Below are 27,525 nucleotides of genomic sequence, written 5' to 3'. Positions count from 1 at the left end.
CATTTAAGTCTTGCTATAGACTATTGTTAGTTCCATTTTACAGACAAGGAAACTTGAGCCAAAGAGAGGGAAAGTCACCTGCCCAAGCTCACACAGCTTAGCAGCACAAATTCAGAGCCAACAGGATGAAACTTTCATCTGCCTGACTCCTGAACCTTCACCATGGCTCATCCTTCCTGACAGCGAGAGGAAGAAGGTTCTTTCCAGAGCTCCAAGGACTGCCCCAAGCCCTCATCCTGGCCAGGATGTGGTCCTACCCGCTGAGAGCCTGGGGGAGTTTCTGAGTGAGGGCTGTGCCAAGGGACAAAGTTGGTGCCCAGAAAGGAGGGCGGTAAGACAGACACTTGGAAGACTCAATCAATGAGCCTTTGACAGGCCCCGGTGGCTGCCCTGAGCCTGCCAGGCTGGCTTTTGAGGTCAGCACCACGGGAGGGGATGAAATGGGTGGGAGAGAGACAGCACTTCAGGCTTCCAAGCACCAAGAAAGACCCCTACCACCCCCTCCAATGCCCCCCTCTTCTGAGTATTCCATGGAAACTTGAGTACTAGAGGGACTTAAGTCAGACATTCAGAAAGGACTTCCCAAGCACTAAAGGAACTGAAATATGAAAACTGTCCTCCCCTGGGGGTTTTGAAGAACAGAATGGAGGCTGGAAATGGCCCTGGGACAGGGACCTATTCCTCCGGCTTTCAGAGTCTTTACTGTCTACCTCGGCAGCAGCTGTTCCAAAGCCCGCCAGCTGCCTGGACTTCTTCCATGCAGGCTGCACTGTCCTGGAGGCAGGTCAGCCCAGGACACAAAGCCTAGGACCTTGGGAATTTCCAGGCCGCTCCCAGGCATGGAGTCATCTGGCCTCAGGGCTGAGATGCACCGTGACCCGATTGACAACACGCACCTGTCGGTTGCTCTGCACCCCCCAGGGGCTGGAGTCCCTGTCTGTCTCCAGAGCCCCAGCTCACCCATCCAACAAGGGTTTCTTGTCCCTAAAAAGTTCCAGAACCTCCTTTGTTCTGACCCAGACTGAAATAAAGGCCTGAATGTGCTAGGTCCCCTCAGACTGGAAGTTAACACAGTGGGTCCAGGTACCAACCCACCCCAAGGGCCTAGAACTGCCCCACAGCACCTTTCCAAGAAGGCCTGGGTCAGCGCAGCAACTCTTAGCGGTAGGGGTGGGTTGGTGGGGAGACCCTTCTGGAAGCGGGCATCAAGAAAGGTAAAGCACTGAGAGTCAAAAATGCATAGCTCCAGATGCAGAGGCCCCAGATCCAAGACCTCTGGCCTTGATTTCCTCACCTGTAAGAGGACTGTCCATAATGGAGAGGGGGCTTCCTACCACCAAGCAAGAGCAAAGAGCCCGAGGGAGTTGGTATGAACACAGGCTGTCTCCCACTTGCTGAGTGATCTTGGGCAACTGATTTAACCTCTTAGGCCTCAGTGTCCACATCTGTAAAATGGGGATCATGACACAACCCATTCTAATCAAAGATACAGGTGGCTTTAGAGCAACAAATACATTTATGAAGCACACGGCAGGGTTCAATGTGCAAGGATAAGTGTTAAGTGTAGAGGTGCTTTGTCAAATGCTGAACAAACGCCAGTCCCTGACTCCTTCCTCCACTTCCTGGCCCTCTGGAGGGTCTGGCCCCTAATCCAGGGGAATAATTGTCATGGCAACACTACAATGACATCAGCTGGTTCCCAGGCTCAGGAACTGCCTCTCCCTCCCTGCTGGGGAAGGATAATTCATTTCACTCCTGGCACAGGCAGCCCAGAGAGGGCGGGGCTGGAAAGAGCAGGGGGCAAGAAAGGATGGAGGCCTGTGCTCAGCACTACTTTGCTGCGTGTTCCTGGGCAAGTTCGTCCCCCTCTCTGGATCTCCTGAGAGTGGCCAGCCAGCTGATCAATAAAAGTCCTCCTGGTTCTGGAGTTTCTGACCATATTTAAGCACCTGCCCCTGACTATGGAGAATCAAGGTGGGGAAGATTCTCTGGCCATCTGGAGCTGGAGTAGGTGGCAGAGGTAAAAGTCAAGGACCTAGAAGTCTGCGGAGGGCCCCATGTAGAACCTCGCCCATCACCCAAGCTGGAGGGCTTGCCCTGCTCTGGGATGGCTCACCAGGATGTGACATGGGGCTCTGAGTGGGGAAGTGACCTGCTCAAGGTCACTCAACCTGCCTTGTTGGTACATTAGGATGCAACTCAGGAGTCCTGTCTGAATGCTGCCTGCCTCCCACCCTGGACACTCCCAAAGTAGAGAGGGCAGTGATGCCTAAGGCCCCTCAGGCCTGAACAACCAGGGCCTAAGAAATTCTACTTTTCATATATAGATTTATTAATTATTCTCCCAGATTCTAGCTTGTTCATCACTTACCATAGCAAACAGTAGGTACCAACAAAGGTTTGTTGGGTAAATGATGAATGAATCGAATGCAGAAATAAAATCTCCAAACAGGCAGCATAAGTTGAAAAACAACTGCCTTGCTGACCCAACATAAGAGGAAAGATCACAACTTAAAAATATATATATTGAAAAAAATGATACCAACAATTTCTACTTATTAGGTACCTACCATGTGCTGACCCACATACTATGTAACCCACCCACTTCTAACAAAAAAGAAATTGTTTTAAGAGTAAACACACACAGATGGGGAGGAGAGCTAATGAAAAAGGTCAGTTCTGGAAGCAGTCATCAAAAGGTCTAATACTCCTCAGCTTGATCATATCCAAGTTCCAGCTTCTCTCCTTACCAGGAGAAAGGTAATACATTTACTGAGTGCTGACTGTATGCCAAGAACTGTTCTAAATACCTACTGTATACTAACCTAATATATCACAATAACCTTTGGAGAGAGGCAATTCGTACTTTGCAGATAAAGGCACTAAGGTTCAGAGAGGTTAAATAACTGGTCCAAGGTCACTGAACTACTGAGGACAGATCCAGGATTTGGCCTTCAACTGGCTCAGGTATGAGTGACACAGGTATGCTGCCTACCCTGCAGGTTATAAGAGTCAAGGTAAGAGAGTGGGAACTTTGCACACAGCAGGGAAAGGCACAGGACTTTGCTACAATCTCCCGTCCCCTGTGGTATGTGCCCCAAGGCCTTTCCCAAGCACAGCACCAAGGATGATGAGGGTAAAATTAAAAAGACCTTCTCCTTTCACTTTTGTCTGAGTTCAGAGGGCCACACAGACAGCCCCAGCTCAGCCCCACCCCAAAGCTGCTGCCTCTACTAGTCCTGGGGCTGGGGGTGGGAGAGCTGCCCTTTGCGGGTAGGGGGGTGGAGGGCTGCTAGGCCCTCATCACCAGGGCTCTGCCTCAGCCAGGCCTGGACAGGCCCACCCAGAGGGTCATTTCTGGTCAGCCCTGTGGTTATCCGCCCCCACAAGGGAGGCTCCAGGTGTCCCAGACACCGAAAGTACCACTTTGGGAACCTATCTAGAAATAGGAAAACAAAGTTGAAATAGAACAGGCAACTTCCCAGAGACAGAAGAAACACAGACACCAACGCAGGCCCAGAAAGGGGCCTGGAAGGAGACAGGGGCTGACCCCCGGCGGGTGGGGCGGGCTAGGTAGGGAGGCTCCCGCTTCCCTTCCCGCCACACCGGCCGGCCCAGCCCCCACAACCCACCCTGCCCCCACAGGACCACAGGAACCAGAACTGTCACGGCCCACCGCCCCCAGCCAGGCCCACTCAGCCCTTCCAAGCCTCAGAACCTCGGGCCCAGCCCTCAACATCTAGGCAACTGGGCTTTCTGTCCCCAATTTACCAGGAAAGAAAAGAACACTGAGGCAAAGGGGTGAGACTGAGACCACATAGCCCGGGGAAGCAGGAGACAGAACCAGACTTGCAAAGAGGACAGGACCCCTCTTCACCCTCTGCCTATCCCAGCCCCGAGCCCCAGCCCTCAAGAGCCCAACTGCAGGAGATTAGAGCAGTGGTCTCAATGCAAAGCCTCAGCTCACACCCCTCACAGCAGCTCCTCACCTCCCTCTCTACCCCACAGCCTGGCTCTAAGCCGCTCAGAGCAGGTCTGCAGGACCAAAAGCCCTCAGCAGAATCACCAGGGCTGTCCAAATGCAACTCCCTGGGCCTGGCCCAGAAGTGGCAACCAAAATCCCCTTGGGTGGGGCCGAGGACTCTGCATTCTAAATGCCACCCTCATCCCCTGAACCATCCCCCTGGTGGCCGAGAGCAAAGGGCCTGACTTCTGTCAGGGAGCTGGCTCTGCATGGCCTCTAACCTGTGTCCCCATCTGTAGCAAGGGGACAAGAGTCTTTCCATCATCAAGGTGGTTTTGACGACTGAATGAGGTCAGGTCCGGCCCCCTGTGATGACCCATGAAGAGTGACCGGCCTTCTCATGACCTCCCCACCCTCCCAAGAATCAGGAACCCCGGGGACAGGCAGTGGGCCAGGCCCCTGGGAGACAGGGTGGGTCTGGAGGTGGGCAGGGGGTGCTTCCTCCTACAGACCCCGCCCCTCAGGGATTGAGTTCCACAGGCAAAAAGAGCTGCAGTCCAGCTTTTGTGGGACAGACAAAGGCTAAGGGAATTAGCAGGGTTTGAATTTCTCCTCTTGAGAGTAGGTGTGTGTGTGGGGTGTGTGTGTGTCCCTTGCTTCTGCCTGAGTGTGTACACACACTCCCACACTCCTTTCACGCTGTCACCCCACAATGCTCTGACCTGCTCTCCCCATGAAGCCCCTTCTCCCCAGGATGGGGAGTCCCCAAGGCGGTTGTCAGGGCCTGACCAGGGCATGCCCTATGCAGATCAGGCCCAGGCCCAAGTGCCATCTCAAGTCTTCTTCCTGCCAGCTGAGCCACCCAGCCCTCCTCAGTCAGCTGGGCTCTGGTGCCCACAATAGCCCCCACAGTGACTGCGGCTTTCATACCACAGCAGTGGCAGAGCCTGAGCTGGTAGATGTGAGCTGTGCTAACAGCCAAATTAGCTTCCCCTACCTGCCCCCAGGTGGCTCAGTGGTAGATAATCTGCCAATGTAGGAGATGCAGGAGACGTGGATTCCATCCCAGGGGTCAGGAAAATCCCTTGGAGAAAAAAGTGGCAACCCACTCCAGCATTCTTGCCTAGGAAAACCCACGGACAGAGGAGCCTGGCCGGCTACAGTCCATGGGGTTGCAGAGTCAGACACGACTTAGCACGCATGCACCTTCTCCCCCATCACGGTGGGATACACGGGAGGCCTGAACCCCTGGCCTCACAGGGCTGCACAAGGTCAAGGTCACTGTACTTGGGAGTGAAAAAAACCAAGCCTGGATCCTGGAAGCTCACTGAGAGTGTGTGTCAACAGGCAAAGTCCGGTGCCTCTCAGAGCCTTGGTTCCCTGTCTCTGACGCCTGGAGTCAAGTCAAGGATAAATGAGGTGAAGTAACTGAAATGTTTGCTAACCTATAAAAGTTCTCACCAACAGGAGGAACTATCATGTTTATTATCAAAGTAGAGATAGTTCTCCTTAGGGAGTTGGGTGGAAAACTGGAAAGAATACAAGTCACAGACAAACCGGCATTAGCACCTATTTCCTCTTCCGTAAAGTGAGAGGGATCCTGCCAACTGCACAGAACTATTGTGAGGCGTGAACGCTAACACACCCAGAACACCAAGCACTCCACACATTAGCTTCTAATACAGTTATTACCGCTACTGCTACCCGTATGATTTCAGCAAGCCCCTTACTGTCTCTGAGCCTCAGTTTTCCCATCTGTACAATGGGAAAACAGCACCTTCCTTGCAGGTTGCTGGGAGGATTAAAGGAGAGAATGCATGTTAAGCCTTTGCCATTCCAGGGCTAGTTCTCCTTCATGTGACCAACTGGGAGACCGGGAGCCAGAGAATTCATATCAAGATCAGGCAGCAGGAGCCCCACCTGGAGTGATCAGGAGGGATCCCCCTGAGGCCCAGGTGGATCCTTCAAGACATTTTCCTGGCCCTGGGCACCCTGCCCACTTGGTTACATCCCCCAAGAGGTCTTTGCTAAAGCCCTGCCCTGTCCCACCTTACAGTCCGGGCCAGGTTTGTCCTGGAAGCCCTTTCAGACCCCCAGTCAGGGTAAGTCGTTCTGATCGAAAGGTTCTGGACCTTTTGCTTATTCCTCAGTGACCCCTAAAGCCCCAGCTCTCTGTCCCTGGTGCAGGAGCCCCATCTCCTCCCCTACTGCAGTGGCAAGCAGGGCTCCCCCTGAGGAGGGGCGCAGGAAAATCAGGCCAAGGAGACGTGGGCAGGACAGGCCCCTGGGGCAAGGCTCCCTTAGCAGCCTGCCCCTAGAACAGGTAGAGGAGGGCTGGGAACATGCCTAGAGGATAGACTGTGTAACTTCACTCTCCCTGGTCATTCCCTGACCAGGGATCAAACACGTGTCCCCTGCAGTGGAAGGGCTGAGTCTTAACCACTGGACCGCCATCCCAAGGACCTTCCTTTGAGGATGGGTGTGAAAAGACAGGAGGGAGAGGGGACCAGCTTCCTGGAGGAGGTGGGCTTTAGGGGCCTCCCACAAAATTCCTGATGTAGAAAGAATCTGAAACACACACCCCTCCAACCCACTTTAGGTAGGGGGTGGACGAGCACACTCTCGATCTGAAACACACACCCCTCCAACCCACTTTAGGTAGGGGGAGGACGGGCACACTCTCGCCCACTTTACATTTCCTGATCAAGTCAGGAAATGTAAAGTAACTGGGGGTGGGGGCAGGGAGACTAGGCAAGTGCTTGGATTTCAGCACCTTGCTGAGTAACTACAGAAGGAAGGAGCTCTTGCCAAATCCAGGGGTGGCCCCGCCCCACCCCGCCCAGGCCAGGCCCCAGCTCTAGCCCCACTCCCTCACCTGACTCTGCAGCTCACTCTGTTGCTTGAGGCGGAGGTTTTCCGGGGTGTCAGCCACCATGGTGAAGGACTGCTTGGGGTAGTGTCTGCAGGACAGAAAACACACAGTAGGGGTTCATTGTAGGTGAGAGGCTGGGAACTTCTGGGCTTTTCACCCCCTTATCCTTGGGTGGTCCCTACCCCAGCATCAGAACCACGGTGCCCACCACCCATGGCTGCAGGGAGGCAAGTGTTTCTCACTCGGCCTGGGCTGAACTGATACATCAGGTCTGAATGGTGGCCACCAAGAACTCCACAGGAGGCCATGGAGATTCTCTAAGAGTTTCAGATCACCCAAATAATCCATGTCTACTGCACAGGGAGGTCAAGGGGGCCAGGCACTCAGGAGGGGAGAAGATGCTCATGGGCTCAGGACAAGGCTTTCAGCTGAGACCAGAAATGGAGACCAATGAAGCAGACGAAAGGTGGGAGGGAGACAGAGACAGAAGGGGAAAGGGACATGCAGACGCAGGGGGGCTTTCTAGAAAAGGCAGTGGGAGAGAAAAAAGGCACCAGTGTTTCAAAGGGCAAACAGGGTCCAACTTAACCAGAGAACAGATGAGAGATCCGCTTGAGGCCAGAGAAGTCCCCATGTGATAGATAACAACACTGTAACCACGGCTGATGTTCCCTGTGCTAAGGGTGTCCATGCCCTAGTTCACCAAATTCCTAAAATCACCCTATTGTCTCCCTTTGACAGATGGGAGAGAGCAGCTTGGAAAGGTTAAACAGTGTGGCCAAGGCACAGGGCTAGCGGAGGCATCCGGATTTGTTCCCAAACCATGTCTCAGGACCCAGCACCCTGAACCCAACCTTCCAACCTCCAGACACAGGCCAGACCAGGGTCCTATCCCCCAGAAGGAGGCCTGGCTTGGAGGTGGCAGGAGCCAGGGCAGCCCTCAGAGCCAAGCCTGCCAGGACCTCCAGGGCCATCCAGTCCAAACCCCTCATTTCCTCGAGAAGAAGGCTGTGTGCTGGTGCCGGGCACTTAGCAGGCTTCATGATTATTTATCACATCAGTTGACTGTCTTTTCTCCACTAGTTCTCTGAGGTAAGAGGGTTCTCAGTGTTTTTTCTTCACTGACTTATCCCCAAACAGAAATCTGGTGTTCAGTAAATATTTGTTGAATAAACCAATGTCCTACACAGGCTGTTGAAGTTGAGCCAGGATTAGAACTCAGGTCTCTCTCTTCCATCCCCACCCCTCGGGTCCCTAGAAAACTAGCTAGAGAGGCAGCCCTGAGTCACTGTGGTCTGTGTGCAGGTGCTGGTATGCGAAAGGGCTGGGGGTCCACAGGGGCCCCAATGATTTCAGGGACTGGCGGGTGGCTTCTCCAAGCAGGAGCCAAGGGCGGGCCACTCTCAGCCCTGGCTGACCACACCTCGCCTCAACTGTGACCACGGCCTGGTGCCCGACTCTCAGGCTATCCCCAGGTAAGAGATGGATCGCCCACTTCCAGCCACCCAGGTAGGCTGATGTGCTGTAGAACTGGTCACCAGCAGCCCTCCTACCTCTGTGGGTTTCATCAAGACTGGCATGTTCTCCAGCCGCCTGCCCCCATCCTGAGCCAAAGCTATCAGTAATCACACAACTTCCCCGTGTCAAGGGCAGGACTCAGGTGCTAGAGAACCCAACTAAATGGGAGAGGAGCAGTGGCTAGAAGGAGCCCAGCCCTGCCACTGCCTTGCGGGGGTGACTCTGGCGAATCTTTTTTTCCCTGTGAGCTGTTTCACCATCTTGGACCTAGAATCACAGCAAGGTGATTTCACCTGTGCCCCATTCTACCAGGCAGATCCAGGTAAAATGCCCCAACTCTTAGCCTCCACTGCCCACTTGAGTTCGTCCTCCCAGATCAGCCCAGCCCATGGCTCCCTGAGCAGTGGGAAGAGTGAAAGAAGAGACTGCTGCTGCTGCTGCTTCTATATCACTTCAGTCGTGTCTGATTCTGTGTGACCTCATAGATGACAGCCCACCAGGCTCCCCTGTCCCTGGGATTCTCCAGGCAAGAACACTGGAGTGGGTTGCCATTTCCTTCTCCAATATATGAAAGTGAAAAGGGAAAGTGAAGTCACTCAGTCGTGTCTGACTCGTAGCGACCCCGTGGACTGCAGCCTACCAGGCTCCCCTGTCCATGGGATTTTCCAGGCAAGAATACTGGAGTGGGGTGCCATTGCCTTCTCCAGAGAAGAGACTAAAAAAGGCAAATACAGGTGCCTGCAGCCAGAAGCAGAAGTCTTCCATGGATGAAGGTGGGGCTAAGGCTGTAGACCCAGTCCCAGGTTTGGCCCAGCTCCACGAAGCCAGGGCCACCCACAGTGGAGAAGCTCCATTCAAAATTCCTGAGTTCCAGGGGAAGGGAGGATCAACTGGGAATCTGTTCCCGGAGCATAGAAGGAGAACAGCAGGAGGGATCTAAGTAAGATCTCTAGCAGGACTGGCAAGAGATTTGAGGTCAACTGAGGGAGGCTTTGGAGAGGACTCGCCCACCAAATCAGAGCCATTATGATAGCATCAAGGGCTGGTGGTGTCATGAGGAGAGTGTCTATAAGTGGAGGCTCATGAGCATAGGAGGGAGGTCAGGTCCAGAAGCAGGGGGCTGGAGAAGACTTTCAGGGTGGCTCTGGCCCAGAACTTGAAGAGTCAGTTCAGAGAAGATGGTGTAATTATCATTTGATGGGAAAGCATTTGTCTGGCAGGCTCAGAAAACACATATGCACAGGAGCCAGTCTGCCAACCTGCAGTTTCCCATTTGCCTGAAGGTACAGGGTTAAAATGGGAGTGCCGGGTCCAGTGGTCCAAGGTCAGCCAGACTCATACACCTGCTGTGCCCCCACTCTGCAATTCTGCGGCTCCTGAATGCTCTGTTATTCCTCACACGTGGTGAATATATAGACAGGCCTCTGCAATGCTCATGTCCTAGATGCCAAGGCCAGCAGGTCCACGTTCACACATCTACAGTCTCCTGAGAAGGCTCTCAGGAGACCCCCCACCGTGCAGCGGGAGTCTGCATGGATGGGGCTGGCAGATATTTCATTCTCTCTTGGGAGCCACCATGACCCCAAGATCTCAGCGCCCCCACCTGGGGCCAGAACACTAATCCCATCCGAAGGGAAGGGGGGACCAGCCTGGATGTCGTCAACTCAGCTCAGTCTGGAAGGAGGAGGGGGATTTTAAGCATCAGATTAAGATAGATTAAAGGGGGGCTCTGGAGCCACCGATCTCTTACCCCTGCCTCCTAAACCCCAACCCCAGGTCAGAAAAAGGCAGGCAGACATAAGCATGGGCTATATTCCTCTTGCTGGGTCAACCCTGTCCCCTCCCTCAGCCCCCAACCCTGGCGAGACAACTCTGCCTTTCCTGTCCCCTGCTCACTGCGCTTCAGGTTCCCATGGCAACCTCATCCTCAGCTCCAGGCAGCAGAGCGGCTGAGAGCAGGCAGACAGAGCGAGTCTGTGGGGGTGGGGGAAGAGACACAGACAGCCAGGGTATCCTCAACTGCAGAGGAACCCGTGAGGGCAAAACCAGGAGGCTATGTCTGCAGGATACTTGTAGACAGTTCAGATGAGGAAGACGCCAGCCCCAGGTTTGTTTTCAGGGCAGGACACAAGAAGGCCAGGTCTGTGCCCCTCCCCCACCAGCACGACTGTCTTCAAGAGGGCTACAACTGATGTGACCTCCTCCCAGAAACAATTAATTGCTGGGGATGCTACCTTTTCCCTCCCTCTCCATCTTCAGATTGAAGCTCCACCACCCTCCCTCATTACTACCCTCAGATCCCAGTCGAGATGAATGGATATATGTGTATCCCAATGTAGGCGCTAGGGCAGAAGAGAGGTCCTCCACCCCAGCTAGTGACCCCCCTGGTACCGCAGCCCCAACAACAGCCTGGGCCCGCACAGTGAGAGAACGAGGGGCCAGGGTGGGGAGAACCAGGCCTCCCAACCCTGGCCTGGAGCTGGGTCCAGAGCACAGCTGTTCTTTGTCCCTTCTGTGGGCCAGCCTGCACCCGGCCCCTTGTTAATCATTCCCAGTGGCAGGCCCTCTGCTGATGCCCCTCCCCACCCTCAATGGCAGTATCAGCTGCTCTGGGAAAGAGAGGGACGGAGATAGCCCACTAGGACAGGAAGCCTGGGGGTGGAGGGTGCAGGGGAACGGATCTAGCATTCATGAGGGCAAGAACAGAGTTGAGCAAGATAAGCAGGCACCTGGCAGCAGCCCAGGCCTCTGGGAGAAGTCAGAGTCATGGTAAAGTTACTTCAGGATACATTGTATCCTATGCACATTCTCTCCTGAAACCTGCCACAAGGCTTTGGGCTAGAAAAGGCAGGCAATATCCCTGTGCCCATTTGACAGATAAAGAAAATGAGACTCAGTGTCAAGGACAGAGATCTGGCCCAATGCACTCTCCCCCATTCCACACATGTCCGTACAGCTAAGGGCAGACTGACTTCCCTCCCCCAGGTGAACGCCAGCCTACTCCTAGTTCTGGGGAAAGAAATGCTTGGTTGGGTGGGTGGAGAACTTCCTCTTTTAAAGCCAACCAGTTTCCAACCATGGCTATTCTAAGACAACCGTCTGGGGTCTCTCAGCTACCCCCAGCCTGAAGCCACCTACTCCTTCTGACATTTCTAAAGCAGGTTCAGACAGTGACCTCGGGGCAGGGGGCAGTGCAGAAGTGGGGGCTCCTCCCAGAGGACCTCTGAGTCACCTTCCTGCTTGAAGGGACTGCAGGGCTCCTGCAATGGGCTTACTGATGACAGGGATCGCTTGGAGGTCAAAGCCCTGTCCCTAGTCCCACTATCAGCCGAGTTCCAGACACAGAACAAGAATAGACCAGTATCCTGGAAGCCCAGTACCCGCTTTCGACAGGCAGCCTTGCCCCTTTCAGCCTTGGATCCCTTCAAAAGCCACAGCTTTTTGTTCAAGGAGGAACAAAAATACAGCAAAAAAGCAACAAGGAGCCTTTGGTTTCGCCAAAAGGGGAAAAAAAAAGAAAAACAACCCACAGCCCTGACATCCTGCCTGTGGAAGGAGCTACTGATCCCCCTGCTGGGAACACTGCCCATGGGCAGTCAGGGAGGACTCCCCTCTAACCCTGTTTTTCACCAGTCCCCCAGGCCTAAGGGGCCAAACGGTGGGGACAGGAAACAACAAAGAGGCATTGTCTGACCAGAGGAAAAAAATGAGCAGCTGAAAAGATCAAGGCTAGACAAGAAGAAGAACTGACCAGCCCTCAGGGGTTGTAGATAAAACGAAAAATCAAAATCGAAGGCAATAAACAAAGAGAAATGATCATGTCAAGTCAGGAAAGGCATGGAAACACTGGGTTTCAGTTTCCTCATCCATAAAATGGGCTGTTAGGAAGCAAAGTGATCCCTGAGGTTTCCTGAGGCCCTGATGTCTGAGTGTAAGGAGCTGGAAGGTGAGAGTGAGGTAGGGGCTGCCTAGAGGTTACTATGTGTGCCCCTTTGGACTCCCCGCCCCCCTAAACATAGCATACACACCCCTTCCTACTCCCTTCTCCTGATCTCATTTTTCCCAGTTAGAGGCAGAGAACTCTGGGGAGGCGGGAAAGCCCCAGACCCCAGTCCTGGATGTGCCTGTCACTGCCCCATCCCCAGTTAACTAGACCCCAGAGATACTTCAAGCCCCACCAGCACAGGTCCCACCTCACCCCCTGAGGCCTGGGGAAAGGAGGACCACAGTCTCTTGTTCCCTAGAACCAGGGAAACCTCCACCCTCCTCAGCCCCTCAGCCCACAGCTCAAGGCAACTGAAGGACAGTCCCAGAAAGATACAACTGAGCATTCCCCTTTCTTCCCCAGCCCCTGTCCACTTAACACCCCAGAAGCTAGTCCCCGGGGCCTGCAACTGCCTCAAGTTGGCAGCCTCCATTGATTCATGGGCTCCAAGGAGGAAGAACAGGAACATTCCTCCCCACCCCCACCCAGCCCCACTCCACCCAGCCCCACCCCGACCTCCAGGCTCTTCAATTATTTGCCTGGAGACAAGATAAAGGACCAGGTTTGTAATTGTGACCAGATCTGCCCCACTATCAGAAAATGTAGTTTACAAAACAAATCGTCGAGGGCATAAATTGAGGGCATATATATTCCTCTAACCAGTGGAACAGGCTCACCCCGCCTACCTAGATGCTTCGAGAAAGAATTATACAAACACAGGCATGCTTCCCTCTACCTTGCCATAGCAGTGCTGGGTGCCAATGGCCTGGGAAGTATGAACACAAACGCGGCCTATTCAGTCCGATTCCCTGGCGCTTACCCCTGGCCCCACAGCCGGCAGCGTGTGTCTGGATATCCAGAGGCACGTGTGTGAATGCACTGCCTTGGGGGTCCACTACCACCCAGAAGGCCGGCTGTGGGCTCTGGCCTGTGTTCTCTCCCCAGCCTCACCCCAGACAAGTCTGGTGCAAAGAGAAAATACAAGAGGCCTTTCTGCTGCTTTCAGTCACTTTCCAGAACTTGAATCTCAGTCTTCAGAGCCCACCAGGGAGAAACAGACAGCATTCTTTCTCTTGCCCACCCTCCTGCAAGATCCTGGCTCAGGGACTAACCAGAGAACGCAGAGGCCCCCCCTGCACACCAACTCACATACACCCTCCCTAGGTGGGCTCACTCCCTGGCAAAGGGCCTGGGGCCAGGAATGATCACTTGTCCCTCTGGGTCTTGAGCAGGAAATACTGAAAAGCCAGGCCTGAGCGTCACACAGCAAGGCCAGGCTGGGAACTGGGGCACAGCTATAGCCTAGAAACCCCGAGACTGGGGAACCTTAATGTCACTGGTGGATGGGGTCAGAGGCAGGAAGAAAACAGGAAGGGATGAGAGTGAACACTCAGCACAGTGCCTGGCACAGCACAGTTGTTCAATAAAACTGGTCTAGGCTCCAGCATCCCTAGGTGGGAATTTTGAACCACGGGATAACCGAGGACCAGACAAGTCCAGAGTGTGCCCAAAACAAGCTGGGCCTGCATCTGAGATATCCCGAATCCCATGTCTGGCTCACTGGCACAGACCAGCCACTCAGCAGACTCTGGCTTAAGGGAGTGTGGCTGCCTCAGGCAAGGTGCTGCCAGAGCTCCCAGGAAACACAGCTGGGTCACAAATTCTTTGGCCCCTCCTCCGGGGTCCTTCCCAGGTAACATCCCAGCTAGGTCAAAGGTCAGCTGGGCGGGGAAGAATAAGAGCTGTAAAGGCTGGGGGAACAGAGAGGGATCAACCTGCTGTTCTGGCTGGAGGCCAGGAGAGGCAGGGGAATCTCACCCTGGGCAGGTGGGAAGCAGTATCTGGGAGGGGTGTGTCATCTTCCGCCTTCCCTGGAGCCCCCCAAGCCCTACAGGAGCTCCCCACCCCTACTGGCTGCAGCCTCCTAGAAGAGGGTGAAAAAAGTAAGCTGGGACTTTTTGGTACTAGGCTGAGAACACACGAGAAAACAAGGACAAGCCTGATTTCTTTCTCCAACTCCCAGAGCTCACCGAATTCTAGGCTACCAGAGTCTCAGGAAGAGACAGGAAGACGCCTCAGTCCCTGCTGCCCACTGAGCTCTGGGCTCCGCCAGACTCCTGCCTTGAGGAGCAGAGGCTCAGAAGCTGCCCCCAAAGGAGTCTCGTGCCCAGAAACTAGCCCGAAGTGGGCCAGCAATCAAGGGGTTAACTGCCCCAGCCTCTGGCTTTGCCGCACCCCACCCCACTCCCCAACAGAGGGAGGAAGTGGCAGAGAATCAGGGCTTGTGTGAGCCTTTAAGAATTTGAAGAATGTCCTATTTCCCTTGGGGGGAGGATGGGAGGGGTCGGCAGGGGAAGAGGACCAGTAGAGCTAATAGAGAAGGGGCAGCTGAAGGAGGAGTCAGGACCTAGCTGTGACCGTCTAGCCCAGGCAGTCTCCCCAGCGTCCCAGTCCCTCCCAGAAGGGAGGAGGTTCATGGTGCTTCTTGGGCTTGAGATTTTATCGGTTTTCCCAGCACCTGGCACAGGTTGGCATCTAGCAGCCGGCAGGCAGTAAGTGCCTGATGCAGGCTCCAGCCAAGGAGATGAGGCTGTAGTGTGAGCAGGGAGGGGAAGACAGGAAGGGGGAGTTGTTGTTCAGTTGCTAAGTCATGTCCGCTTCCTTGTCCTTCACTATCTCCCGGAAGGGGGAGACAGCCATTCAAAGGGGTTTAAGACCCCAACTCCTTTTAGACAAATCCCAAAGTTCCCCTCCTATGTGAACTTCAGCTGTAGAAAGCCTCCAGGCTGAGAATTTTTAAAAGGGAAAAAACAAAAAAAGGACTCAGACTTCCCTGGTGGTCCAGTGGCTAAGACTCTGTGCTCCCAATGCAGGTCTTGGGGTTCAAGCCCTGGTCAGGGAACTAGATCCCACATGCCACAACCAAAGAGTTCACGTGCCACAACTAAAGATTCTGCATGCCACAACTAAGACCCAGGATAGCCAAATAAATAAATATAGGATCGTTCTTTTATAAAGGAACTCAAGTCAGATCCTAAATTTTTTTGAATGCTGACCTTGCTGCCTACTTAAGTGACTTGACCTTCCAAAGCCCCCCACAGAGCAGCAAGGCTGTGAAGTCCTACATGAGCCCAGACCTGCACATGATCAACCCGAAGGCGCTGCATTCTCTGAAACTGCGTGGGAGGGGATAGGGTGTCTCCCTGGGATGGGAGGACCCACCTCGACCCACCTCCCCACAGCAGGCCAGAGCAAACTCATACTGGAAAAGACACAAAGTTCTCTGCCTCCCTCAGCAGGCAGAGAAGAGCTCTGCCTAGGGTCAGGCCACACCCTTCATGCTGCTCCCCAGTCTCAAGAAATGACAGTCAGGGGGCCCCCAGGCCCAGGGCCTAGATTCTCTGGTAGAGACAGGGCAGGGGAGAGGTAACAAGTCAGCTGCCATCACAGTGAGAATGTGGAAGGTAACGCAGAGAACACAACAGGCCAGAAACAGGACCTTTTCTTGAAAGACCACGTGGATCCCTCCCTTGCAGCAGGGTGCGGTGGAGAGAATAAGCTAGCTATATGGGGACTGAACCAGCCTCTCGCTAGTCATTCATCTTGGGAAAGTCCCTTCCCTTCCTCAAACCTCAGTTTCCTGCTCTGTAAACTGGGCATATTAACAGTCCTGACTATTGTCTAGCCGTGGTAAAAAGGACTCAACATGGTTAAAACGTGTGGAGCAGAGTGTGGAAATTCTGGGCCTCGCCACACTGTGGGTATCAGAACAGAAGGAAGCTATGAAAGTGAAAGTGAACTCGCTCAGTCATGTCCGACTCTCTGCAATCCCATGGACTATAGCTTGCCAGGCTCCTCCGTCCGTGGCATTTTCCAGGCAAGACTACTGGAGTGGGCTGCTATTTCCTTATCCAGGGGATCTTCCTGACCCAGGGATAGAACCCAGGTCTCTTGCATTGCAGACAGGCGCTTTACCATCTGAGCCACCACGGAAGACCTAAGTGCCCGCCCAACAGCCCCTGCCCGAGGCGGACTCACGCGTTGCAGTAGGGCTTCTTCTCGTAGCCCTTGTAGTTCTTCATGTTGAGGGTCATCTTGCAGGTCTCGCAGTGGAAGCATGCTTTATGCCAGAACTGGGGGCAGAGGGAGGACACCATCAGATAAGCAGGATTTAGGAAGGGGGCTCAGGCCCCAGAAAGGAGCATTCCTCTCTGGGACTGGAACAGACACCCCCCCACACACACACAGAAGTGAGCCAAGAACATCTCAGGTCACAGGCTCCAACAGCTGATGACACCTTCCTCTGTCCCACTGATCCTGTCTGCAGGGGAAGAAGGGTAGACCCCAGAGTGAGTGGGGAAAAACTACCCCCTGCGCCCCCTTAGACTGGCTCCACCTCCCCCAGACCACTCCTGCAGCCTGCCTGCCTGAGGAGGAGAAGCCTCATTGCTTATGCAAAGCTGCACCAGGCGTTGCTAAGAAGCCGCTGCTGCTGAACATTGAGGTGCAGCGCCTCAGCCTAGACAAGGTCTAGGGGGACAGGAGGGCCCAGCCCCCATGCACCCAGGCCCTCCCAGATCCCACACCAGACACACCTGGGCCTGAGCAAGGCGCCAGCCCCAGTGCCTCCTCTTCCTGAGGGACCCCTGCCCAGAGTGTGGGTGAGCGCCCCAGGCTCTAGCCAGCACACCCACACCACTTCCCTCCCTCCTCACCCATCTCCCACCCCTCAGCTGGTCTCACTCCTCAGCTGGTCTCCCTCGGAGGCAATAGAGCTTTGCTTGGAGGTGGATCCCCCACCTGCATAGTGGCCATCACAGCCCCACCCTGGCTAGCTGGGTGACCTCGGTCAGGACCCACACCTCTGAGCCACTTCTGTGTCTGCAGAATGGAAACCTTAATACCCATCTTTTTGGGGACTGTTGAGGTTTAAATGAAAAATCACCTATACAACCCTCAGCACAGCACCCGGCAGCTCTAAGTACTCAAATGCCAGGTGCTGGGTGTGGCAGGGGTGACCCTCAGCTGAGGGGGGCTGGGCAGGAGGTGTCTGAGTGCTGGGGTGCAGGCGGGGCTCTACGGTGCCCAACCACAGCTAGAAGACTTGTGAGTGAGACTCCGTAACCAGGAACACCCCAGCAAAGGCCAGGGACCCAGAACAGAGCGAGGATCAATCCAGGGCCGCCAAGGGAGGGGAACAGCGTCCAAGAACACGAGGGCAGGGGAAGTAACGTAACAGAGGTGACCCCATCCCAAGAAATGCTGAAGCTCAAGAAAATCCAGGCAGATGAGAGACTCGCCCCTGGCACCTGGCAGCCCAGGACGAGGCCCGGGGATTAGCACCTACCAGGAGCCCAGCTTCCAGGGCCCCAGAATCTGGGCTGCTGGGGTGACCCAGCTGGCCTTTCCCTGCCCCCTTTCCCAGGAGCCAAGGGACACACTCCTGATTCCTCAGAGAACGAGGCCAGAAGCCAGGGAAGGGCACAGGGAGACTTTCGAGGTACCCAGCAAACACCTGGTTTTTGGCCACCTATCAAGAAATTCCCCCGAGGCAGTGCTTTTCAAATGTATTTCCCAGCCAAGAGGTGCTTCTGGGCCACTTGGGAGAAAGGGACAGAAAAAAAGGTTAAGAGGTTGGGATACCACCTCCCTCACCCTGGCCCATGTTGACCAGAGCCCACAGGGTAATTGTGTGTGGGGGGGTGGGGGGGAGGGGTAGTCACCTTCTAATAGGGTACTTTTTCTATCAAGGAGGCCCAAAGGCCTCTTCAGGAGTGGAATAGTGACCAAAGGAGCAGGAGAACCGCTCTTTGGGAAGAAGGCCAGGGGAAGTCTGGAAGCAAAGAGGAGGCTGGTGAAGCTGGGCTCCCAACTCAACCTGGGCTGATCCCACAGCCCACGGGAAACCTAGAACAGAGTGGTCCCTGCCCCCCACCAGCCTCCCGCAATGCCTGGGAGGTGTTGGCACAGTGCCCCAGCTCTGTCACCAACCAGTCTGCTGGCCTCTGCCTGCTTAGCCGCACATGCCCCTGCCTGGGCCCCCGCCTCCCCCCACCCCCGCAGGGGCCTGCCAGGAAAAACATTCTCTGGAATCCAGACCATGACCCACTTTCACACACACACATAGGCAGGAATCCGCACTGTCCTGGGCCTGGGGACCTCCAAAGGTGCCCCCCTGATTGACTTGGGGGAGACAAAGGGAGAGACGCAGACACGTGCACCCTAGCTCACAGCCAGGTACCCACCCTGGAGCCAAGCCCCTTGGGAAGGGGGCAGAGTATACCGACCAGGCTGGGGTACAGGGCCCGCAGCCAATCCAGGGGTTCTACAAGGCACCCCCTGCCGCCAGCTACCACTGGAAGGAAGGGGAGCCCCACACAAGGGAACAGTGCCCATTTCTATCTATAGTTCTTCCCCACCTCACCTCCAGACACCTCCTGCTCACAGCTAGACACGTTAGAGGCTAGGGAGTGGTCATCTGTTCTCTTACAGGGGGGGTCCAGGAACAGAATAATGAAAAGGAGGGGACTGAATGCCTTCCGGGTAACTAAGGAACTCATCTGTAAACTGGAACTAAAATCCCAGTCCCATGGAGGTGCTGGGAGGTGACCTAGCCTCACTTCCCTCCCCTCTCTGGAGGAAGGCGCCAAGAAAGGTTCAAGAAAATCCAGCAGCTTCCACCACTGTGTCCTTTTGGAGACAGGAGAGTGAGGGGGGTGGGGGGCAGAAAATGGCAAGTATTTCAATAGCCCACCACAAACATTAGGGAGATAGTGTAAATTAAAGTACTTTTTTGCAAACACACAGCCAGGAAGACCCAAGGAGATCCCAAATGAAAAGACACCCATCCCTGTCTCAGTCAGGTCTGGTAACGGACACAGTCAGGGAAACACGTCAGTAACACCCCACACTGACCCTCTGTCCACCTCTTTTCCCTGCCCCAGGAGCCCTGCCGCAGAGCAGGAGTCCCCTCTTTCTTACAGGCCACAGGTAAAGTTTCAGAGAAGCATTCCCGGGACTAAGGAGCAGTTACCTCTAAACATGCAACTCGAATCCTCCCCACTGCCCTGGAAGTCCACGGCTTCCCTGTTCACCAAAACCTAGTTCTCTGGTGCCCGTTAGGAGCCTCTCAGCCCACGTCCCAGGCTCCAGCATCAGCCTCCACTCTTCCTGGCCTGGAGCTCCAAAGCTGCAACCCACTCCACAGAAAGGCAAACTGAGGCTGCTGGGGGCAGAAGCAAGATCCCCTGCACTTGGGCAAGGCTGGGGTCAGCCTTCTCTCTCTGGAGTCACAGTAGAGGTGGGGGGAGCAACTGCTCACGGCTCTGGGGGTGGGGGGTGCGGTGAACTTCAGGTCGCTGTGCCTGCCGCCTGGGCTCTTGCCCACTCCACCCTCGCCACCCGGGCGCCCTATGACTCAGGGCTAGAGTATGAGACCTCTTCCTCCCTTCCTGTCACCCAGGGTTACAGTTTCTCACTCCTCCAGGGGCAACAGTAGCCCCACCCTGGCCTGGTCACTACCTCAGCTGGCCACCTGGGAGGCTGCCTTAAAGGCAGAGACCATGGCTGCACCTCCCCAGATTCCTAGGGAGTATTATTCCTGGTTCAAGAGCTCAGGCCCCTAGCATTCCACAGGCCAGGGTCAGGAAGGGGAGGGCCCACCACAAACATTAGGGAGATAGTGTAAATTAAAGTACTTTTTTGCAAACACAACAGGCAGAAGAGCTGAGCACCAAGAACTTTAGAGCTGAATTCCAGCTCGGGCTGCGGGGAGTGAACCGCATGACCTGTCTGGGCCTCTGCTTACGGGGGTCATGATTTACAGGAGCCATCGCATCTGCTCTGTGAGGCTCCCGGGAAGACTAAGCCTGGCACATTCCAAGGAGTCTATGCAGGGACGGTCATGGGATGACTGTGGGGTGTTCTTCGCTAGGTAACGAGGCACCAGGGCGACAGGCCTTTCCCCTCGTCTGTGTCCAGGCCCGTTTCCTTCTACCTTGCTGCCACCTGGGGGGTGATGGGGAGAGAGGAGGGTACTACAGAGGCAGGGAGCCCTCCCAATGGGGGAGTCCAGCGGACTCAGCCCACCAATCCTCTACCCTCCTCAATGCCTCCATCTGTATTCAGGAGCTCGGCAAAAGCAAGCCAGGCCAGGAGGACTCGGCGAGTCCCCATGTTAATGCCTCCCAATGTGATCTAGGACCAAACTCCAAGTCTGTCAAAAGGTAGAGGACACTCTGAGACACAGCCTCTCTCTCTCCGCAGAGGCCCTGCAGCAGCCCAAGAGGGCCCCCGCACCAAGTAGGTGCGTAATATTCATTGAATGAAAGAGCAAGCGACATCACCCTGTTTCTTCCCCAGCTCTAATCCCATAAGTTGGGGAAACAAATCTCTACCTCAAACACCGTGGCCAGCCATACACATTTATTCAGCAGGAGGACACGCTGGGTAATGCAGGTTGACGGTAGGGTGGCCATCAGAGGTGATGCAGCCTTCGCTCACCTAAGCCTTTGGTAGATAAGGCTCAGAGAAGAGGAAAGGCTGACACCAAGGACGTAGCTTGTACTCTGGGTCATGGCGGGTCCTAGGGAACTTGCAGTGAAACAGGTGAGTCTAATTTGACTCTCTCCTGTTGTAAATGGGTTGCCTTGGGAAGCTGGTTAGCAACTGTGTCTATGGGACTGACCTCTCCTCAGGCATCAGACCCCCATTCCTAGTGCCTGCCCTTACTGCCTGGAGGGCGTTGGGAGGAACCAGTCTGATACCTGGATATTCCAGGCCTTTTGCTCAGAGCAGGGGTGACATCTCCCCAGGGAAACCTCCTGTAGGCAGAGATCTAAGAAGAGAGAGGAACCGCCAACTCTCACTTCCCAGGGCGCCCTCCACCTGAATGTCCTCTTCCTGAGAGGGAAAGAAAACAGCTGGGGAGGGCGCCTTAAAGGGTCTGCACCCTCCCCTCGGACACCAAAGGTCTTTACAGGGAAAGCCAGGTATGGGGCTGGACAGAGTACCCCAGAAAAGGAGAGGGCGCACAGCCTATACCACATCCCCTTCCGGGCACTGTGACAGGCACTTGAGTGCACCTCCCCACCTCCATGGAAATGACATCATCATACCCATCTGACAGACTGTGAACACTGAGGCCCAGAGCCATTCATCGAGCTGGTGGTGAGCAGACCTGGAACTAGGACCAAGTCTTCCAATGCCCAGGCTAGCAGTCCTTCCATTAGACACTGCTTCTGCCTTATGTGGGTGGAAAGTGGCCGTTGCCTCTTCCCAATTCATGACTGTGCAGAAGGGGAGCACAAGGAACTCAAGACGCAGAGGCCAAAATCCCTCCCACCAGGGAAGAGCAGAAACACCAGTGTGCAAGGCCAGAGAGCTCTCAGCGCCTGCCCCCAGGCTCAAGTCCTGCCCTCCCGCATGGTCTTTGGGAAGGTCAGCACCCACACTCATTGCACCATAACATGGCCTTTCTCTTCTCCTGCCCAGCCAGGCCCAGGAGACAAGACTGAAACAGCAGCAGCCCCACATGACCCCTTCCTCCAAGAGCAGTATCAAAATGATCTCAGAACCATGGAACCCCACCCCCTCACCCTGACTCAGAGGCCAAAGGTTACTGAGGAAGCGCCAACCCTAAGGAGGAGGGGAAAGACAAAAGAATCCAAGGAGCGACCCTTTCCTCCCCCACAAAAAATACCTGACTCCAGGTGGGCCCTGCACCCTCTTCCATCCCATGCCCCCCAACCCCTGGCCAGTCCAGGCAGGAAGGAGGGAATATGTGGACAGGGGGCCAGCTTTAGGAGGTGAATGAAAGGCACGATGAAGAAGGGGACAGAATTCTAGAGGCCTCTCCTCCAGACCGAGGAGGGGATGAGAGGGGAGGTGGATTGCCTTAGGACCTTAGCGAGATTACAAGAGGTCCGGATCCTACCCCAAACTGCAGGAAATACCCAGTTCCACTCTCCGCCCCCCTTCAAAAAGTATAATGGCAACCAGATGAACGAGTCCAGCATGATGGGGGGGGGGCGGGGGGGAGGAAGACGCCTAAGGGCCCCCAGAGGACAGTGAATTTCCAGAAGGCCACCTTCCCTTCCCCCCAACACGTCCCCCCTTTTCTTGGCTCCCCCTGAACTCAGCCAACCCCACCCTCCATTGGGGAAACCTGCTCAGAAAAGTTAGCTCTTTGTTCTTCAGGGTGGACTCAGCCTCTGAACACAATTTCAGGAGATCTCAGTGAGGCAACCCCCACCCACCCTACTCCAGCAAGCGACCCCGCCCGGGTCCCGCTGGGTGGACCATCGCTGGGAGTGGGCTTCTAATTTGAGGTGGGGGCTGGGAAGCTATGGAGAACGCCGGCTAGTCCATTAACCGCTGAACCACCTAGAGGGCTGCAGGTCGTCCAAAAAACGGGCTCTCGCGATGGGGCTCGAGTCCTTATCCGAAGGCCAGTTCACTTGCCCGCTGACGGCCCCCACCCTCCAGTCTCCAGGCCAGGAAGCCGGGCCAGTAGCCGCCGGAGCGGACTGCTTAGCAGGGGCCCCCAACCTCTGCGCCGCCCCCCCGCCGCCCCCTCCCCCAGCGCCCAGCGCTTCCGCCTACTTGGCGCTCGGCGAGGCGGGGAGAGGGAGCGGCCGTCTGCTCTCACTCTCCCGGCCCTAGGGGGCGGGACTGCACCCCTAACCTTCCCTCACTCCCCCCACCCCCACTCCGGGGCCCGGCTTCCCCACCCCGGGGCACCGAGCCCACTCCTCTCCAGTAGAGGCTGCCCGCCAAGCGTGGACTCGCTTCCTCGCCCCGGATCTCCTGGTTTCCAGACTGGGGTCCGTCCCTCACACCCCATGACACCACCCACCTTCCCTCCTCCCGGGATCGCGGTAACGGGGAGGCAGAGACCCAGCCCCGCTCTCCTCCTCCGATCTGGAGCTCAGGGATTGCAAAGACCCGTCTTCCAGTCCCGAGTCTCACCTTATCCAGACAGTTCACCTTCTCCGTGGGGTACACGATCTTGCAGCACCGAGCGCAGTTAGGATTCATGGCTCCGGGAAAGGCTGGGGCGAGGACGCCCGAGCTCGCGCGCGTTCTCTTTCCCCGGAGCGAGCTGGCGGGAGACGGCCGCGGCTTTAACTGCACAGGGTACAGCGACGGCGGCTAGAGCTAGGGAACTGGCCTCCGCCCCCGCCCTCCTTCCCCTAATAAACACAGCGGGGAGGAGGGGCTGTGCCGGGGCGGGGACGCGCCGCGGGCGCGGGCAGGGGCGCGCGCGGCGAGGCGCGCTCTCCCGGCGACGTGGGACTGCGCGGGGGCGGGTTCCAGGGAGGACAGCGGGCCCAGCGGTACGCGCCTAGGTGAGCTCGCGAGCAGAAAGGGCCCTGGAATGCGCCCGGAGGCCAGGCGCGGAGAGGCGACCTTGCCCAGGGCCCTTCCGCCGCTGGAGGCGGGGCGGGGGCGATCCGGTTGCACGTCTGGGCACCTGGGCTGCAGGGCGGGCGAGCCCCTCGCAACTGTCCTGGCTGGGGTTCGAACCCACTCGAACACCCAACCAGAGTCGCCAGGTCTCGGAACTTCCTTTGTACCCGTCGGTACCTGGCGAGAAATCTGCGGATCGACGGGAACCCCCCTGCCCCGCCCCTAGGATGTTAGCCAGGCCCTGCAACATCCTCTCCCACAATATGTAGGGCGGAACCCGTCCCTCCCTCCAGGACTCAGTCTCTCGCAGACCGGGTTAGTTCTTCCGTCCCCGCGCCTCTGCCGTGCAACTTTCCCGTAGTTCCCCGAATCCAGCGAGCTTCTGCTTTGCGCTTGATCCCTTTTCCTCTTGCTTTTCTTTCTCCTTACTTACCTTTACTGTTCCCATTTAGTGTAGCAGTGTCTTAACACCCAAAAGAGCCGCCTCCAAGCCAAGGCGCGGCGTGGGGGTATAGCTCAGTGGTAGAGCATTTGACTGCAGATCAAGAGGTCCCTGGTTCAAATCCGGGTGCCCCCTTGGAGATTTCTTCTTAATTTTTGTCTAGTACAATTCCTTCCTTCTTGATCCATATTTTAACCTCGGGTCCTAGGTTAGAGAAAATAGAGAAAAGCTATTTTAGAATTCCTTCCTCATTCTCCAACCGTAACGGAAGGCTTTCGGTTTTACTTCGTACTCAGCAGCAGGAAGGGGTGGGTACAGGCACAAATCAGGTACAAAAACTTCAGGTCCCCACGACCCACGCCGGAGATACCGGGATTCTGCGGTCACCGGCGGCAGCCTCAGTCGTGTAAGGCGGTTCCAGGCGCTGGTTCAGAAGGCAAGACTCCCCCAATTTGGTGTTTCATTTTGGGTAGGGGTGGGTCAAGAGAAGAAAACCCACAGACACAGATTTTCTCCAGCTTCAACTTTCTTTATTACCGGTGACAAGCGCGTGCCCTAAGCACCTTTCCTTATTGCTCATAACACCAGCACAGTGAAAGCAGTTTGAGATGTGGAAATGGTCAATGCCGACCCAAAAGCTCATTTTAATTTACAAAAATAAAGTTACATCCTGATATAAACTAATGTAGTGGTTCTCAAACTTGAGTGTGTCAGAATTAAATAGAGAGCTCCTTAAAACACTACCCCCACCACCCCCCAACTACCAGCTTCTGATACTCTTGGCCTGGAGTGGGACCCCAAGAATTTGCATTCTTAACAGATTCCCAGGGGGTGCTGATGCTGCTGGACCACACTTTGAGAACCACTGAGCAAATAATACAAGGCCATTAAGTTTCATAACCTAAAGATGGGGACAGATAACTGTCCACTGTATGACTGGCGGTTATCACTGTTGGGTCCAAGGAAAAAGATCAGGGAGCAAGATCGACCCTCTCCACTAGGTTTTGCCCAAAAAAAGGAAAAAGAAAGGATAGTGGGAGAGGCATGCTTCTTGAGTCAGGGGGAATTTGTGGTATTTTAAACTTGGAATTTGGTTGTGTCATCCCTCAGGGCCCCAGGGGAATACTGCTCGAATATTTTTTTCCCCAGGACTCCCATTACTGTCTGGAGAAGGAAGTGGCAATCCACTCCAGCATTCTTGCCAGGGAAATCCCATGGGCTGAGGAGCAATCCTTAGGGTGGCAAACGGTGGGAGACGACTGAGTGAGCATGCATTACTGTAAGACAAGTCGTGAAGCTGGACATGGCGATTAAGCAGAGCTGCTGTGCCGTTCAAAGCCCAGAGGCGAGAAAGAGCTAATTTTTCACCCCGTTCCTGGACACCAGGCCTCAAACTCCACCTGTAGGTTTATCAGGCCAAAACCCTGCCTTTGAGCTAATATAAAGAAGACGAAAGCCGTCCACTTTTCATCTTAAATCTGTGCTGTGACTTCGCCACTATTATGAACTCGGCAAAATAATATTGCCCCGCCCAGGCATTCCATTTCTTCCCCTCCAAAGAAACTATGATTAACATCAAACCAGTAAGTCTTGAAGGATCTCAAACTGGAAAGGTCTCAGCCTTCTTTCTACCTACTGAGGGTACAGGTGAGTGGGCTTCTGCCCACTGAGTTAGAGTGCTCACCGGAAAAGTGGTGCAGTCATTCCTGTGTGACTTCTAGTGTGTCTCTCTCTACTTCTCAGGATTAAGAGTACTTTCTGAGAATCTCCAGAGAGTTTTGGATTCAGAACACAGACTTTGTGTTAGCCTGCAGCTGTGAAAAATGGAAAACCGGGAAAGGGGGCACCCGGATTTGAACCGGGGACCTCTTGATCTGCAGTCAAATGCTCTACCACTGAGCTATACCCCCTCTGCCGGTAGTGTTCTGGTAAATTCTTTTTACATCCATTCCAGCCTTTTTCTTTTTTTTGAAAATTCTTTTTCTAAAATCAGTTTCCTCTGGCTACAAGATATTAAATAGTAATAACAAGGAACAACACTAAAAGACCTAGTAAAAACATGGAATTTTGAAAATATGTGAACTTTTGTCTTTTCTAAGTTCAATTCTTTATCCATGATCCCACCCATCTCTTCACCCTAAGAAGTCAGAGAAGAGCTTCTTGCAAAACAGTAAGGAATCCTTTCTCCTGGTCTCTCTAAAAAGAATGCAAGCACCAGCTGAACAGACGTGTCCACTGAGAGACTTTCCCTGGCTATGTTCTCTAGTGGTCCCTCTCTATTTTTAGGAAACAACTATTATGTGCCCCATTGTAAATTCAGAGCATGCTTTCAATAGATACAAAGGTTCTCATTCTCACTGACTTTAAAATCAAATGGAGACAGAATAGAAACAAGTGCACGAATGAATAAATGAATAAGGAAAATGACTAAAATAAAAGACAAGATCTGTATTAGGGAGGTACGAGCGGGTATTTCAAGATGCATAGTCAAGGAAAAGTTTTCTTCACAGGTGATTTTGGAGTTAAGACGTGGATGACATGAAAGAGACAGTCATTTGCCCATCTGTTGGGAGTGGGCATTCCAGTTAAAGGAATTGGCTGCTGCATTGGTCCTAGGGATGAAACTGTAATTCTAAACAATACATGCACCCCTATGTTCATAGCAGCACTATTCGTAATAGCCAAGACATGGGAACAACCTAAATGTCCACTGGCTGGATCAAGAAGATGTGGTACATATATACAATAGAATACTAAGCAGTCATAAAAATGAATGAAACAATGCCATTTGCAACACTGTGGCTGAACCTAGAGATTATCATACTAAGAAAGGTCAGAAAGAGAAAGACAAATACCATATAATATTATTTATTTATGGAGTCTAAAATATGACACAAATGAATGTATCCAGGAAACAGAAACAGACTTACAGACATAGAGAAGAGACTTGTGGTTGCCAAGGGGCTGGGGAGGGATGGCTTGTGAGCGTGGGATTAGCAGATGCAGACTATTATATATAGAATGAATAAAGAATAAAGCCCTACTGTATAGCACAGGGAACTACATTCAGTATCCTGTAATAAACCATAATGGAAAACTATTAAAAAATATATATATATCTGAATCACTTTGCCGTATACCTGAAACTAACACAACATTGTAAATTAACTATGCGTTTTGTGCATGTTAGTCACTTAGTGGTGTCTCTATGATCCCACGGACTGTAAGTGACCAGGCTTCTCTGTCCATGGAATTTAATAAAAAAATTTTTTTTAATAAAATTTTTTTTTTTAAAGAATGACTCTTCTTTTTTGACTTCACTATCTGGGTGCATG

General features: G+C 54.2%; 1 protein-coding gene and 2 non-coding genes across 4 annotated transcripts in view; 1 reads left to right on the top strand and 2 right to left on the bottom strand.

The window, feature by feature from the left end:
- The window catches only part of LASP1 (LIM and SH3 protein 1), a 41,359-nt gene extending 17,809 nt beyond the window's left edge, over window positions 1-23,550 (bottom strand). Inside the window, exons 1-3 of one of the 2 annotated variants that reach the window (XM_043904373.1) lie at window positions 23,308-23,550; window positions 16,378-16,472; window positions 6,840-6,924 (exon numbers count right to left, since the gene is read on the bottom strand). In XM_043904373.1, coding sequence (XP_043760308.1) covers window positions 6,840-6,924; window positions 16,378-16,472; window positions 23,308-23,376 — 249 coding nt within the window. In that variant the 5' untranslated portion in view covers window positions 23,377-23,550. Of the gene's footprint in view, window positions 1-6,839; window positions 6,925-16,377; window positions 16,473-23,307 lie in introns of those variants that run through there. The other variant, XM_043904374.1, reaches the window with a different exon arrangement.
- A 703-nt stretch (window positions 23,551-24,253) lies between these two features.
- Window positions 24,254-24,325, top strand: TRNAC-GCA. Its single transcript has one exon. It is a non-coding gene; the product is annotated as a tRNA-Cys (tRNA).
- A 1,703-nt stretch (window positions 24,326-26,028) lies between these two features.
- TRNAC-GCA lies at window positions 26,029-26,100 on the bottom strand. Its single transcript has one exon. It is a non-coding gene; the product is annotated as a tRNA-Cys (tRNA).
- Between the last annotated feature and the right edge of the window lie 1,425 nt (window positions 26,101-27,525).

This window comes from Cervus elaphus, chromosome 5 (assembly GCF_910594005.1).
Source record: "Cervus elaphus chromosome 5, mCerEla1.1, whole genome shotgun sequence".
NCBI classification, from domain to species: Eukaryota; Metazoa; Chordata; class Mammalia; order Artiodactyla; family Cervidae; genus Cervus; species Cervus elaphus.
The sequence above is the reverse complement of the archived record's forward strand: the minus strand, read 5'-3'. Positions and strand labels throughout refer to the sequence as shown.